Source organism: Doryrhamphus excisus, chromosome 19 (assembly GCF_030265055.1).
Source record: "Doryrhamphus excisus isolate RoL2022-K1 chromosome 19, RoL_Dexc_1.0, whole genome shotgun sequence".
Taxonomy (NCBI): Eukaryota; Metazoa; Chordata; class Actinopteri; order Syngnathiformes; family Syngnathidae; genus Doryrhamphus; species Doryrhamphus excisus.
In genome coordinates, this window is record NC_080484.1 from 7,557,497 (window position 1) to 7,572,950 (window position 15,454).

The 15,454-nt window shown below is 41.9% G+C and overlaps 1 protein-coding gene across 3 annotated transcripts in view; it reads left to right on the forward strand.

Moving 5' to 3' along the window:
• The window catches only part of jag2b (jagged canonical Notch ligand 2b), a 53,420-nt gene that overhangs the window by 18,162 nt on the left and 19,804 nt on the right, over positions 1-15,454 (forward strand). For 2 of the 3 annotated variants that reach the window (XM_058056627.1, XM_058056629.1), the window contains exons 3-7: positions 3,812-3,866; positions 8,773-9,030; positions 9,259-9,319; positions 13,137-13,267; positions 15,291-15,410. In XM_058056627.1, the coding sequence (XP_057912610.1) occupies positions 3,812-3,866; positions 8,773-9,030; positions 9,259-9,319; positions 13,137-13,267; positions 15,291-15,410 (625 nt within the window). Of the gene's footprint in view, positions 1-3,059; positions 3,704-3,811; positions 3,867-8,772; positions 9,031-9,258; positions 9,320-13,136; positions 13,268-15,290; positions 15,411-15,454 lie in introns of those variants that run through there. The other variant, XM_058056630.1, reaches the window with a different exon arrangement.

Here is a 15,454-nt window from a genome sequence, read left to right on the forward strand (position 1 = left end):
AAAGCCAAAAATTATTAAAAACTGGAAAAAAATCAATAAAAAATCTTCAATGCTTTTGCTTCTGCTATACCCTACACTTTTTCAGTACTTTGGTTCCGGTTTTCCACACCAAAATATCCGATAAAACATTCCACTGTTCTCAAATATCTTAATTTTTATTTTTCTATACACAAATTAAGATAAAAAAAATAAACAAATTAAGAATAAAGACAATAAAGCAATCATCAGTAATAAATAAGTAAAATAATAATAAAACAGCAAATAAGAAAAACATTATTTTTTTTCAGTTTCAAATGTACAGTTTTAACATTTATTTAACCTTTAACATGAACATTAATGAAACTTAATAATTTGACCCAATTAGCAAGTTAGCATCGTACTCAGTTCCATCTGGGAGCAGCGTGGTAACTTTAACAACATGTTTGATGAGATGCTTTATCTTGACATGTATTTTCCGTTTTATTCCAAATCATTTCCTGCATTTATTTGTACCCAGCGTCATAAGCCTTTAGCTTCATTGCTAATCCAAAGCAAAACAGGGCGGGGTAACAGGGTAGGGTAACAGTATGGGCGGGGCAAAATCATGTTAATTGTGTTTCCGGTGTGCACACAGCTTTAAGCTGTCATTTCAACATTAAACTTTGGTATCAAGGTGGGGACCTCAAACTAGCGTCAAACTCGCGGGCCGCGAGTTTGAGACCCCTGCTATAGATATTAGAGATGTACGTACATCAGGTGAATGCATGCAAGTGTTAAATCTGCGACTGCATGACACAGAAACCCTTTTTTTTTAAACATGCCCCCCTTATTCACTTAAAAACTAGGATTTCTCTTGGTAAATCCTCTAATCCAGTAGAGGGAAGGGCTAAAGAGGGTTTTGGAGATTTGACTGACAGTAGCGTCTTCAGTCTTTTATTCACTTGATTCTGGAATAAAGCTTATTTCGGAAAGTTAAAGTTGAAGAGTTGCTGTATTTTGCAATCTTTTGAATGGATTTTTTTGGACTTTTTTTTTGTCTTTTTGACTCCATTCACCTAATCTGGCCTGACTCGGCGATGCAAACGCTGATTGCTAATTGTCCTCAAAGCTGCGTCTCATCTTGGACAATGGTTTTGATTGGGATGGGGGTGAGTTATGGTGTTGGAACAAGGGTCTTTGTTCAGTAGCCTTTCCTCCCCCCACTCCATCCCCACCTCCCGACCATCATCTATCTTGTTCCGACCATTTGGGCAGCTGTCACTTAATCCAGCTAATCACAGACTGGGATGGTCTGTGGGAAACCAGACAAGTCCGTGGCTTTGCTGAAGCCCATCGCACACACGGACTGCGCCGATAGTTTACACCGGCGTTGACAACACGGAGGCATGCATGGAAACCTGACTAGCGATCCAGCACAGAAGGTGCGGAGGTAGAGTTTGGACACCTGTCATTGATTGTGAATCATTTAAGGGTGTGTATTCATGTGTGTATTTGCCACTGCAAGTACGTCTTGTGTGCGTTGGCATACGTGCACACCCACCCACATGCTCAGAACGGCCTACCCTATTGTGATGGGGGAGGGGGTGTAGGTGGAAAGGTCAGAAGCCGGGTTACATGTCGTGGGATGATCCACGTTCATGTCAAATAATCCATCATGGAGGCTGCATCTGTTATGCGTCCGTGCTCGGATGCAGAATAGTAATGGTAGAGTGACTTTTCATGAGCCCCCCCCACCCCTCACCTCCCAACGTCACTTCTTGAGAACCAATCTGAAGTGGTTGTCCCCTGAAGTCCAGACCCTATGTGCCATCCTCCTCTCCTGTTCACCCCTGTGGTCTCTTCTCCTCAATAACACCCCCCCTCCCCTTCCTCCCGCCACCACCCACAGCCAGACAAGCCTTCTTAATCCTGCAACCCAGCAGCAACCAGCCTAGCGGCTTGTTGGTTCCCCCTGATCAACAACGCACACATTTGACACATCACCCTCCTCCTCCTCCTCATCCTCCTCCTCCTTGCAATTTCTCTTTCCCGCTTCATTTGAACAACCGCAAGTTGCAATTCTGGCGTTATGGCCCCCCACCGCCCCCCTGCCCAGACTCCTCTGTGGTCTAATGTCCGGTCAGTGACATTACAGTAGAGGTCACACTGTGGCTACTACAACTGTCTCTGGTGGTGACGTAATGACTGCTATTTAGGTCAGCTGGTTGCCTAGCAGTGTGCCATGCAGCACACCGGCTAGATTACCCTTATGGCGCGTGTGTGTGTACGCACACACCATTGGTAGCTTTGCATAATTGATTTGTTAAATTATTTTTTGAAGTCATTCCTCCTAGTCACTAGATTTGATGCTCGATGAGTGTTTTCAGTGTTCACACCAGACCACTGTCTGATGTTTGTGAGTGACCAGAAGAAAAGACTTGTCTTGTTATGGTAATGGTAATGGTTTTATTTCATTTGGACATGCATCAGATTACAATTGAATGCATCACATAATCAGTTCCCAGTTCCACATGTCCAAAAGGAGTAGGAAGAAGCAAAGCTTATTAAATCCTACCCCTCCATCTGGTACTTTTACAATCAATAATTGTTACATTTGTTCACTTCCTGCTTTCCATAATACAGTTTAAGTTTTTTTTTTTTTTTAATGCACCTCGTACCGAAGTACAAGGTGATAAGTATTGTTAAGTATTGTTTTCAGGTCACTGCAATATAATTTAATTTTAGGATGCCACGTTTTTTCACGTACGATCTGATCCTGATACCTGAGTTTGGATATCTGTAACAACAATATTCCCATAGCAGAGATCTGTTTGCTTTAATATTAATATAATAATAATAATTATTGTCTAGTCTACAGATGTTATAAGAATAATGAGAAGGCGGTCGATCAACAATTGCTTTAATGAACAAAAAGAATATCATCAAATGTTCAGTCGGGCAGCACAGAACTTCTGGGTTGCAATACTCCTCTGTATAGTGTTAAAGGTTTGTGGTGTCTGACTTTTTTGTGGGGCCGTGAAGGTGTCAGAGTAAGTAATGTGTGGAGACTGCTACGTTCGCTGATGCTCTTTTGGCTACTTTGCTGATATTCTCCTAGCTACTTTTGCTGACCTCATTAACACCGGGTTCACACGGACTATGGTGCACCTACGGTCCCGATCCAGTCCACTCCCATTGACTTCGGTAGACGACCAGAGACTCTTTCCGTTGTGCCGTAAAGTGAGCCTATAGGAGTCCGCAAATGCAACATTGGAATAAAATGTACATCTTCCCCAACAATTTCTCTACCACTTGTCCTCACTGGGGTCGCTGATATGCTGGAGCCTATCCCAGCTGTCTTCAGAATAAATAGGTAGCGTCTAACTTAGGTGAATGCAAGCTGTAGTTACTTTGTTGTGGTACGTTTCATAAATAGCCATGCATAGCCTCCACAGTATCCACAGTCAACCCTTATCTTTTTAACAACATAGCAGGGAGTGTTTCTTTTAATCCGTTGCATGATGTGTTCGGAAAAAGCAAAGCATAACTGAAGCAAGATAATCCCATTAGCTGCTTATTTACTCTACCTCAGTGCCTGGCAAGCACGGACGGAGCCAGACTGAATTCAGCTCTCATACTGTAGCTAATATTGGCAAAGTGACCTTTTGTTAATGGACCTCTCATTTGGTGGGAGCCATTTTCCCCTTGACGACTTCAAGCCTTTTTAATGTTTTTGAGTCAAAATGTAAGACATTGCAGAGCACTTTTTGAATGTACTGAAAGTTAGAAAAATGGGAAAAGATGAATTGTCGGTATGCACAAATGTTAACTGATGTGTTTTCTTCTTCTACAGCGGACATACACCTTAATTGTTGAGGCCTGGGACTGGGACAACATCACCCGTCACAGTAAGTGAACACCCCAATACTAATGCTTGTGTGTTTAGTGACTTGAACAGGTTTTTCTACCAGATAACATTGACTTTTCCTTGTATTTTGTATTGTGATTGCAACATTTTACTGTAGGAAATGCTCCGTGTTGCAATGTGCATTTTAACTTCCCAAGACGCCCTGTATACAATGCAAGCAGAAATGTCGGCTTGCGCTGGTCAGTACTTGGCCAGCTGTATCCTGTTTTCCTTTGGAAATGTCCGCTTCCTCGACTCCTGTACATCCCCCTTTTTCCCGTCTGAGCGGTAGCCCCGCTTTGGGGAGGAATCTTTTGAGGACTATAAATGTTGGCGTGCACCCTTGATACCTTGGCATCGTTCAGGTGTCCTTGTATATCATATGCTTGTGTGTGCATGGCAACATGGATGACTATCCATACCGCTCTGTTCGAGCTGTCTACTTTTATTTGTCAGAAGTCATCACATCCTGTTTAGTCCACGACATCAAACACACCTCCACTCATGAGGCAGACAATGGGGAAGAAATAGAATTTGACATCATGGCTGTGATTAGCTTCTTGCCCTGGGTTGTCTCCGCTTTCTGTACTTGTGATGATCAAGGATCAACACTGTTTTTAACTAAACCTGATTAACTCATTCAATCCCATGATTTTGACTGATTTTTCAAGGCACACTAATTATTTTGTTCTTGGGTTATGTAGACATGGTAGATACCAAAAGAAAGATTAGACTCTTAAAACTGCACCAAACATGCTCTCTCCTACTATGGTGTTACATCATCACATCGTGCAAAAAAACCCCTGTAAAAGTCATATAAATACATTTTTGCAAGCGAGCAGTTGGGTTGAAAAAAAAGTATAAATGCAAAAAAAATTCCCTTTGTAATCTTATTTGCCAAAAACAACAAGATGTCTTTTCACTTCCTGGTTGCTAAGGAGCATGTACAGTATTTCAATGAGAGAGATGCAGGCAGAGCTCTTATAAAATGCACTTCTGCCACCATGTGGACGTTTTTTCTGCTTAAAACTGCACTCGCACATGCTCTCTTCTAATGCTGAGTTGCAACATCAACTATTTGTGCATCTTGCGCAAAAAAACGTAAAAGATATATAAATACGTCTTTGGCAGGGAATGAGTTAAAATGTGTTCATTCATTTTCTACCGCTTTTCCTCACGAGGGTCATGGGGGGTGCTGGAGCCTATCCGAGCTGTCTTTGGGCGAGAGGTGGGGTACACCCTGGACTGGTGGCCAGCCAATCACAGGGCACATATAGACAAACAACCATTCACACTCACATTCATACCTATGGACAATTTGGAGTGGCCAATTAACCTAGCATGTTTTTGGAATGTGGGAGGAAACCGGAGTACCCGGAGAAAACCCACGCATGCACGGGGAGAACATGCAAACTCCACACAGAGATGGCAGAAGGTGGAATTGAACCCTGGTCTCCTAGCTGTGAGGTCTGCGCGCTAACCACTCGTCCGCCATGCCGCCTTAAAATGTGTTGTTTTTGGTATTTATTTATGTGTTTACTTTACTTTATATTAATTTTTTTGTGGCGGCCTGCCACTTATACATATAGACCGACACAGATAGATTTGGTAAATTGGTGACATTTTCTTTTTTTTTTTCTTCCCCCCAAGAAGCCTCACAAACACATACAGTCCCACAACAGAGGGGCCGCACGGTGGATTTCGTAATTAGCCTGTTGGCCACCACATGTTGGTCAGGAGATGGGGAAAATCTGATTTCAAATGGAGTTTGTGTGTTCTCCCCGTGCATAGATTTTGTCCTCTCACGTTCCAAAAACATGCATGTTAAGTTAATTGGTCACCAAAGTCAGCTGGGATTGGCTCCAGCATACCCCAGTGACACTAATGAGTATAAGCGGCATAGAAAATGGATGGATGGAGTACAACAACCATGCCAAATGATATAAGCGATTATTGCTGCTTATGCAGTGTAGTTGCCTTGTGGGTTGCATCATAGACATCAGCTGACTTCCGTCTTGATGTCATGGGTTGAATATACAATACAATGTAAAGATCTTCTAGTGCTTCTGCTTGTTGTAGTACATTTCATAGCTGCTGCTCGGACTGGTGCAACAGTTTGGTCACACCAGTGATGTTGATTTAGCATTGTTGTTGCATGAAACACATTCATTGGTAATAGTCAATAGTCTCTAAATAGTCTCAAAGTGAACTATTCTGCTGCTTTCACCTACGTTGAGGAAACTTTTCAAATAATGTTTTATGTGAAACTCATTCCCGCCATAGACAGTGGGGAACCTCAAGGCTCTGATTTATGTCCCTGATATTTTACTTCAATTTTAATCGCCACGGTTTTTCAAACATACAATAATTAATTAATAAAGCATACTGTGTCCTGGTCGAATATGACTTATTAGTCAAAAAATATGTTAGAATCTTTTTGCCTAAATTGCCTAAAAAACACTGTCAAGCATAAAAATGTCTAAATTAACTCATTAAATGCAAACAAAAGGAATTAAGAAGCATTACTACATTGGTCACTAGGTGTCAGTAACTGTTTGGTTAGTCAATCAATAGACTTCATCGCCGTAAACACAGAATAATAATATTAATAGTCATCATAATGACAACACAGGCTAGTGCTGTGGCCACAATCCCGCTAAAACACAACTCTGAAACCCCAGTGTCACTTCCTGTCCGGAAGTCCACGCATCCGGAAGACATTTATTGCAACACACATAAGCACAAGTCTTTTTTGTCTTACTATTTGTCCACTATAATGGGTAATAATACAAATGTAAAGCTGACTAGATAAGATAAAATAAGATATGCCTTTATTCGTCCCTCAGTGGGGAAATTTGCATTGCACAGCAGCAAGAGTACAGAATCAGTTAAGCAGTACAAAATACACAATATAGAAAAATAAACAATATAAACAACCCAAGTATTAACAAAATTAACAGTTTTTCCCAGAGTTCTATACAATACAGTATGTAGATAATATGAAACGAGATGAGATATATGACCAGTCTATACACTGAGATCTTGCTAGTGAGTTAATATGAGGCATTATGGAAATACTTCACATAGAACTTAGTATATTGCATTTAGAGCCCTTAATATTGCACATGGAGATTGATCAGATATTGCACAGTGAATGGGGTCTGGAGTAACTATACTGACTATAAAAGCAAGTATTACACAGATGTACATAGTGGTGTAGAAGTGGGTGTAATTCCATGTCTAGAGGACTCTAAGAATAATAAAAAAAACATGCTGAGAAGTTTAGAAACAGTAGGCATGACATTTTATTAGAACATCCATCCATCCATTTTCTACGGCACACAGAGGTCCCATTATAATGTGTTGGCCAAGGATGGTAGGCCTGCTCCAACTATTAATTTAAGAGGTGTAGCGAAGCCTTCTTTGTGAATGGTGGGCTCATCTAGCTAGATGGGGGGACTTTAAAACTGACTGAGTGCTTCCTCTCTTAAAAGTGGAGCAAACAAGCGAGGAAGATGGTAAACTTTTCTTACGTTTGTGCTCGTAAACAGGCTGTAGGGCCGTATATTACTGTTGGAACATTATTAAAAAGTCAGTGAATATATTTTATATCCGTGCATGCGTGGACGTATTCTGTATCTGTGAGACATCAGAGTAGAATCCTGACCTGAGTCAGCATCCGTCTCCTGTCTTGTCCTACGTAAGAGGCCCGCCAGTGTGTCAGTGAGATTCCTCTCCTCCAGCATCACATCCTCCAATTTGCTCCCCCCCACCCCCACCCCCCCTCCGCGTCCTCAGGAAAGGCAGCCGGCTGTTTTCCTTGTGTTTATCGAGCAGGAAGTGGAGTGGACTGGGCGGCTGGGCTTGCTGTTTAGACACCGAGGTAGCAGAGCCCGGCTTGGGCCCGCAGCCCATTGTTCTCTATCTGGCAAATGCCGGGGGTTACATTTGTTATTGTTATTTAATTCTGTCTGACATTGTGTCAGTCCCCCGGTAGAGGAAAATGTGTGTGTGTGTGAGCGCACACACTTCAAAACTGTCTCTACTGCATTGCAAAGCAATGGCGGAAAGGAAATGAGACCCTCCATTTCCACAAAAATTGTTTATGAGCGTCAATCCCACTGTGATAAACGGGCTGTGTTCTGTCGTCAGCCACAAATACACGCATCAATCACAGATAAACGTGAGCGTATTTTGAATTTTCTTTATGATTTATACTGTTCAATTGTACACCAGTGGAACTTGTTGTGTGTTGGCTAAACCGTAATTATACAACAAGTCATTGCTTGGCTGCTCATAATACCGTATTTTCCAGACTATAAGTCACACTTTTTTTCATAGGTTGGCTATTCCTGCGACTTATACTCCAGAGCGACTTATAAATGGAAAAACTGTTACACTGGACATCTTTTCTGTTCATGTTTATTATTTGTGTAGCTGAATAAGCATTGTGTTAGCATATCTTACATCTATTCAGCCTGTTCTCTATTCTTTTATTCATGTTAGAACTTGCCTTCCAAAATGACGTAATGTCTGTTTTGGTCAAGTAGTTTGTCAAATAAATTACCCGCAAGAAATGCGACTTATACTCCAGTACGACTTATGTATGTTTTTTTGTACATACTTACTATAGTTAAATACTATAGTTCAGAAAATGGACAAATGGAGCAAGAAAATACCTTATACATCTTTTTTTTGCTGTTCCTTTTCAGTCCTGTAGGAGGCAGTGATGCGTTTTTTGTCGATTTTGTCTTTTCACAGTGATACGACTAATGACTTTATGACTATATTAGCCATTTGTTCAGGTACAAATATGATGCTATGACATTAGGACCAGTGAACTCAGAACGTCAGAAAATAGAACAATCAATCATCATTTTTGGTAATTATTTGATTCTCTGTTACAGATGACGAGGAGCTGCTGATCGAGCGAGCTGCCCACACGGGCATGGTCAACCCCGGCGACCCCTGGCAGACCATCCCCTACGACGGACCCGTGGCTCGCATCATTTACCGCATTCGGGTGCGGTGTGATGACAATTACTATGGCAACAAGTGCAATAAACTGTGTGTTCCTCGCGACAACTACTTTGGCCACTATGGCTGCGAGCAGTCGGGAGCCAAGGTTTGCCTGGAGGGCTGGATGGGTCCTGATTGTAGGACAGGTGAGGAACTGATATGTTCTTAGGCTTGGTTTGTTTTTCCTGCACATGGAGGCTATAAACTTGTGCCCTCTTTAACCCCCCCAACCGGGGGTTGGCGGCATGAATCATGACGTCCTGTTCCAAACTAAGCCTTGCTAATGACTTCCCTGCACTTCCTCTTTTGTTTATTCATATACATTCTACATTATTTCAATTGTTTGTCTTACATTTGTTTTCTTCATCTTTCAGCAATCTGCAAGCAAGGTTGTAACCTGCTACATGGGGGCTGCACAGCTCCAGGGGAATGCAAGTAAGATACTCTTTTGTACAATGTAGTATTTTTTCCAAGCAGTATTAAGTATCACGGGTCACTGGACTATTAAATATACTGTACATCTGTAATAGTACACCACTCTATCTTTGGGGGGTGGCCTGATGCAACCTTCTCACTTCTGATGCAATACCGACATGCACCCTTGAGTATCGGCCAATCCCAATATTGTTCTGATCCAATATCAGCACCAATTATATTTTATACTTGTTTTGTAGTGTCGAATGTTGAAAAGTCTTGATGTAGTGATATTTCTCAAATGGGGGCAACAGTAGTTATGAGGAAAGGTTGTTTAGGGGCGTGTTGCAGGGCACGGAGGTGAGGATCAGTATGCTTGGGATATGCGTGATGGGGTTGGTGGTGCTAAACGTTTTTGTGCCAATTCGGGGGACTCGGCTGCATCGTATAATGAACATTGAGTTCCCACCATAGATTAGATATGTGCATGCGAACTCGCTCTTCTACGTCTGAACTGCTGCACTCAAAAGGGTGAACATGTGACAAAAGCTGCATTTATTCTGTGTTGTGTGTTCTATTACATTTATGACCACTACACCACAAGGTGGCTTTGTAATTGATTCCCAAAGTTTGACCCAACACCACAAATCCATCCATCCATTTTCGATACCGCTTGTTCTCACTAGGATCGCAGGTATGGTGGATCCTATGCCTCAAATGTCCAAATTTTTGGCTTCTTTGGCTTCTCCTTCCCTGCACAGTTTGAAAGTTTCAAACAAAAAGTGGATGCAAAGTAATTAGCTATATGCTATGAGCAGTGGCTGTCTCTTACGCCCCTGCAGTGATCCCCAAGCCTGTGCAATCAGTTCAAACCAAGAATAGTAGGACCGTAAAGGTGACTATAGGGGTGTTATTTCATCTCTACGGAGCTCTAGTTAAGGTAAAAAAAACAAAACATCCTGCAGTGATCCCCAAGCCTGTGCAATCGGTTCAAACCAAGAATAGTAGGACTGTAAAGGTGACTATAGGGGTGTTATTTCATCTCTACGGAGCTCTAGTTATGGTAAAAAAAACAAAACATCCTGCAGTGATCCCCAAGCCTGTGCAATCGGTTCAAACCAAGAATAGTAGGACTGTAAAGGTGACTATAGGGGTGTTATTTCATCTCTACAGAGCTCTAATAATGGTAAAAAAAAAAACATCCTGCAGTGATCCCCAAGCCTGTGCAATCGGTTCAAACCAAGAATAGTAGGACTGTAAAGGTGACTATAGGGGTGTTATTTCATCTCTACAAAGCTCTAATAATGGTAAAAAAAACATCTTTAGAGAGTCATGAGCAGGTTTTTTTATGCTCAAAGTAGTTTGAGAGCGTTTGAGACCCCTGGCTTATGGTGTGATGTTAGGGCTGAATCAGGAGCGCCTCTGCTGGTGGCACCAAATAGTGCACTCTATTTTTCCTCAGTTGCTTCAAGGCATTGACAACATTAGGCAACATTCAGTTCCTCACAATGGGCTGAATTATTACACTTTAATTGATCAGTTAATTATTATTAATGTTGATGTATAAAGGATGCCAAACAAAGACAGTTTTTTTTCCCCGTCTTGCGGGCATTTTTTTTTCCCACTCCCGAGACAAGGAGATGTCAGTGTGAGCTCTGTAAACGTGCCGGGAATCGTCATGCTTCCTTGCGTCTGCAATGCAGTCCTCAAGGGCAAGACAATTAAAAGTTGCACTGAAACGTTTCCTTTGCTTTGAACGGTGACGATGTGGTACGTGTAGAGTTGAATAGTAGGAGGGGCAGACTCCAGTTAGCAGGCAGACAAGGGAGCAAGGCATCTTCTTCTCCTGAAATGTCAGGTCCCGACAGACGGGAAAAGTGATATGAGTAAAGGAGCAGCAGTAAAGATTCTTCCTGCTGTGGCATGAATTTAATGAAGCCTCGGGTCACAGAAAGCCCACAATAAATCCCTTGTGATCTCAAGGCCTTTCATTGCCTTTATTTCATCAATTTTGTGGGCTTTGCACCGTCCCATTTAGCCACGGGCCTTTGAGAATCACAAAAGCTGCTGGTTGAGAGGTTGTGGCATTGAGGGGTTTATATTGGCACACATTAGGCTTGTCATGACATATTTGTGAGAGGCTCGCCGTGTCCTTAGGGTAAATAAATGGTGAAACGGCGTATTTCACCACTCCGGAACATTTGACAACCTCTTGACATGTCAAGGTGCCACGATGCACCGAGTAATGGACTTGATCTTACGTGAATTTAATGGATTCAGAGAATTTGAATGTTATTAAGACAGCGACACCTTGTTAGAAAGCATGTCAGGTATTCCAAGAGACGTTCAAAGACCTTGTCTCTCTGAGTGCTGGCGGTGCCGTCTGAAGGAGATCGGCCTCAAAATAGGAGTCAATTGACAAGACAGCTGGCTCGACGACACCGCAGCCTTGGAATAGCCGAGTGCTGTCATGAAGCGGCAGGCGCGTGCACACTGCCTCTGTAAACACACAGCCGTCTCCAGACCCACAAAGACCTACAGACACCCCTCCCCAGGCCAGACAGGAGCTAGCTGGAAGTATTCTTAACCTCTTCTGCCCTGGAATGTAACCCGCCACTAAGATTAGTTGGCAAGGGCGTTTTGGGATGGGTTGACGAAAGCTCTGACACTGATTTTTTTTTTTACTTGCAGTACTTAAATGCAACCAGCAGAGGCGCTGTTGTACTTCATGGTCTAAAGATGACATGACTTCAACAATAGAAAGTTCATTCATTCATTCATTTTCTACCGCTTTTTATTCACGAGAGTCGCGGGGGTGCTGGAGCCTATCCCAGCTGTCTTCAGGCGAGAGACGGGATACATCCTGGACTGGTCGCCAGCCAATCACAGGGCACATATAGACAAACAACCATTCACACTCACATTCATACCTATGGACAATTTGGAGTCGCTAATTAACCTAGCATGTTTTTGGAATGTGGGAGGAAACCGGAGTACCACTAACCACCGTGCCGCCTCAATAGAAAGTTAACTTAATCTAAATATATTTGAAACAGGAGTTGAGAACATTCAGAGAGCTTCTCTAGAGCCTCTTCTTTTGTATGTAAGAATGCAAAAAATTTGGCACAATGCCATTTCGTGCCATAATATTGACATTTACCAAACTAGCGATGAAATAAAACATTTATGTATTAAGCTTGCTGGAATGTTACAGAAAGGTTATTTATTTTTCTCAAGTCCTGCATCACACTTCACACACTGAAAATCCATGTAATATAGTATATTAGACTTAAAAAAACACATAAAAACCCCATCAAAAATTAATTTCACTACCTGGCAACGAAATGGGCTGCAGAAGAAATGATGCTAAATAAATATATCAGTATTAGTTGACTGGTAAGGTTAGCGCATACGTGCGTCTGCATCTACCTGGACGGAGTGGGTGTTTTCATCTTGACTGTCACTAGGCTGCGTTCAAGCACTGACATGCTCGTGTTTCTCAACACAAATCTGTAGGCTGGAGTGTATTTGGTTACACTATGCTTGGGCATTTGAGTGGGATGAAGTTTAGCTTAGAACCTCACGCTCCGCCGCCTTTCTAGCCTACTTCTTGTCTGTTTGAACAGGCAGTTTTAATGGTTGGTTGATAGGAAATTGTTGGAATGCCATTCCTTCTTATCATGGATTCATCTAGAATCAATATATATATATATATATATATATATATATATATATATATATATATATATATATATATATATATATATATATATATATATATATATATATTATTACTATACAGTAATTGACAATGTTGTTTTGGCGTCTGTGTGTACAGGTGTAAGTACGGCTGGCAGGGTCAATTCTGCGACGAATGTGCGGTGTTCCCCGGATGCGTTCACGGCACTTGCAGCGTCCCCTGGCAGTGCAACTGCGAGAGGAACTGGGGTGGCCTGCTGTGCGATAAAGGTATGCACAAGGTTTTGTGTCTTCCCCTCCCACGCTAACATAATTGGCACGCTCTCTCATGCTGCAGGTACCCTCGAGCTATTTGTTCCTTTTATTTAAGGAGCAATATGTCAACACAGACAATGACTTCTCAAGGGACAATATTATACTTTAAAGTAACTACTCTAAATGATATATCCAAGCTTACTTTCTATAGTGTATTCCTTAGAGCAGGGGTGGGCAAATATTTTGACTCGTGGGCATTGAGTTAACAAAATTGTTAACATATATTTATATATATTTAACACAAACACACTATTTTATGGTAATGGTTTTATTTCATTTGAACATGCATCATATTACAATTGAATGCATCACATAATCAGTTCCCAGTTCCACATGTCCAAAAGGAGTAGGGAGAAGCAAAGCTTATTAAATCCTACCCCTCCATCTGGTACTTTTACAATCAGTAACTGTTACATTTGTTCACTTCCTGCTTTCCATAATACAGTTTTTTTTTAATAATGCATTATTATGAAGTACGAGGTGATATGACCATCCAATGCCATAATGGGTACCATAGTAAGTGTCAATATAGTGATATATATAGCACATCATGACTGGTTCAAGACTCTTCATGCTTGTATTTAGCAAACATAAACTGCTTGTATTGTTTCTTGAATTGGCTCATCGTTGTGCATTGTTTGAGGTCCTTACTCAATCCATTCCATAGTTTGATTCCACATACTGAAATGCTATGGCTTTTTAATGTAGTCCTAGCATAGAAGTGTTTCAAATTTAGTTCTTCCCTGAGATCATATTTCTCCCTATAATTTTCCTTGAATTATTTGTTTTTATTTTGTTAAAAGTGTTATAGTATCAGCTGTATGTTCTCATGTCGCTTTTTTCAGGAGCCCTTTAAACATCAGACCACATCAAATTATGTCATTTTAATTTGACAGTTTTGTTGTTATTTTTACTAAATAAGACATCCCACTTGCAATACTTAGAAAGCAACTGGCGGGCCGGATTCAAACGCCTTGCTGGGCCGCATGTGGCCCCCGGGCCGTAGTTTGCCCACTCCTGCCTTAGAGGAATGCACGGTAAAAAATGAAACATGAGGTGTGTACTGAATTTTGTGTCAGTGTACCCTAACGGGGTCAGAGACGTCTTTCCCCATTCTGCGACTGCTGTATAGTTTTACTGCGCGTGTGATTTGAGCACCAGCAGGGACACTCGATCTCCACACATCGTCTTCGTCACTTGAGTGCACTTTGGGGGATGAGAGTTGGTCCTAAAGCTCCCCGGTGGAGACTCATCCCTGTTTATTTATTTATTTAGCCGCCTTTAGCATGACCTGCCCTTCAGGTCCGAAGCCGGTTTCAAGAATGAAATGGGTTTGAAGTGTTTTGTAAGTGGGGAGGAGGGGGGGGGCGGACACACACAAACTTACAGTATCTTTTTTTTCTGATGAATAATTGAAGTTGCTAACTCCTTGAGCACATCCTGTAAATACTGTAAGCCACCCTCTCGTGATGCCGAGTGGCAGAGTGCTTGAGGAAACACTCAGTGCTTCCCGTCAAACGGACAGCTGGTGCTCTATAACTGAGACGAGGACGCCGACAAGCTTCCCGGGAACTCCTGGCACCAGCGGGATGAATGTTGGCAGCCAATTAGCCAAGTTGAGGACGTGGTGGAAGCTGATATTGCTCCAAGAGCTTGTCATGCTCAAGTCTGGTCCAATACACAATCATGTCCCTTCAAAGGGAACACAAACTTTCTGCCATTATAACATTATGACTTTGTGTACGCATTATGTACACTAACATTTAGCACAGGGCTCTAGTGTAACATGAGTGGTGTCCTGGCTGGTCCACCAATAATATTTACTACTGAAGTACATAACAATAACAGGGATATTAGTCTGGGCCATTCAAATTGTATGCAAGCTATGAGTATTCCTTTATTGTTATTCCTAATAGTGCTCACAATAAATATTTTCCTTATATGAATCCAAATGTACTTGTTTCCTGGTCACCTCCAGATTTGAATTACTGCGGTCGCCATCAGCCGTGCGTCAATGGAGGCACGTGCATGAACACCGAACCAGACGAGTACTACTGCGCTTGTCCACAAGGCTACTCAGGCAAAACGTGTCAGATTGGTGAGTGTGGTTCGCTTATTTTAATGCGTCTAAATGTGATGTTA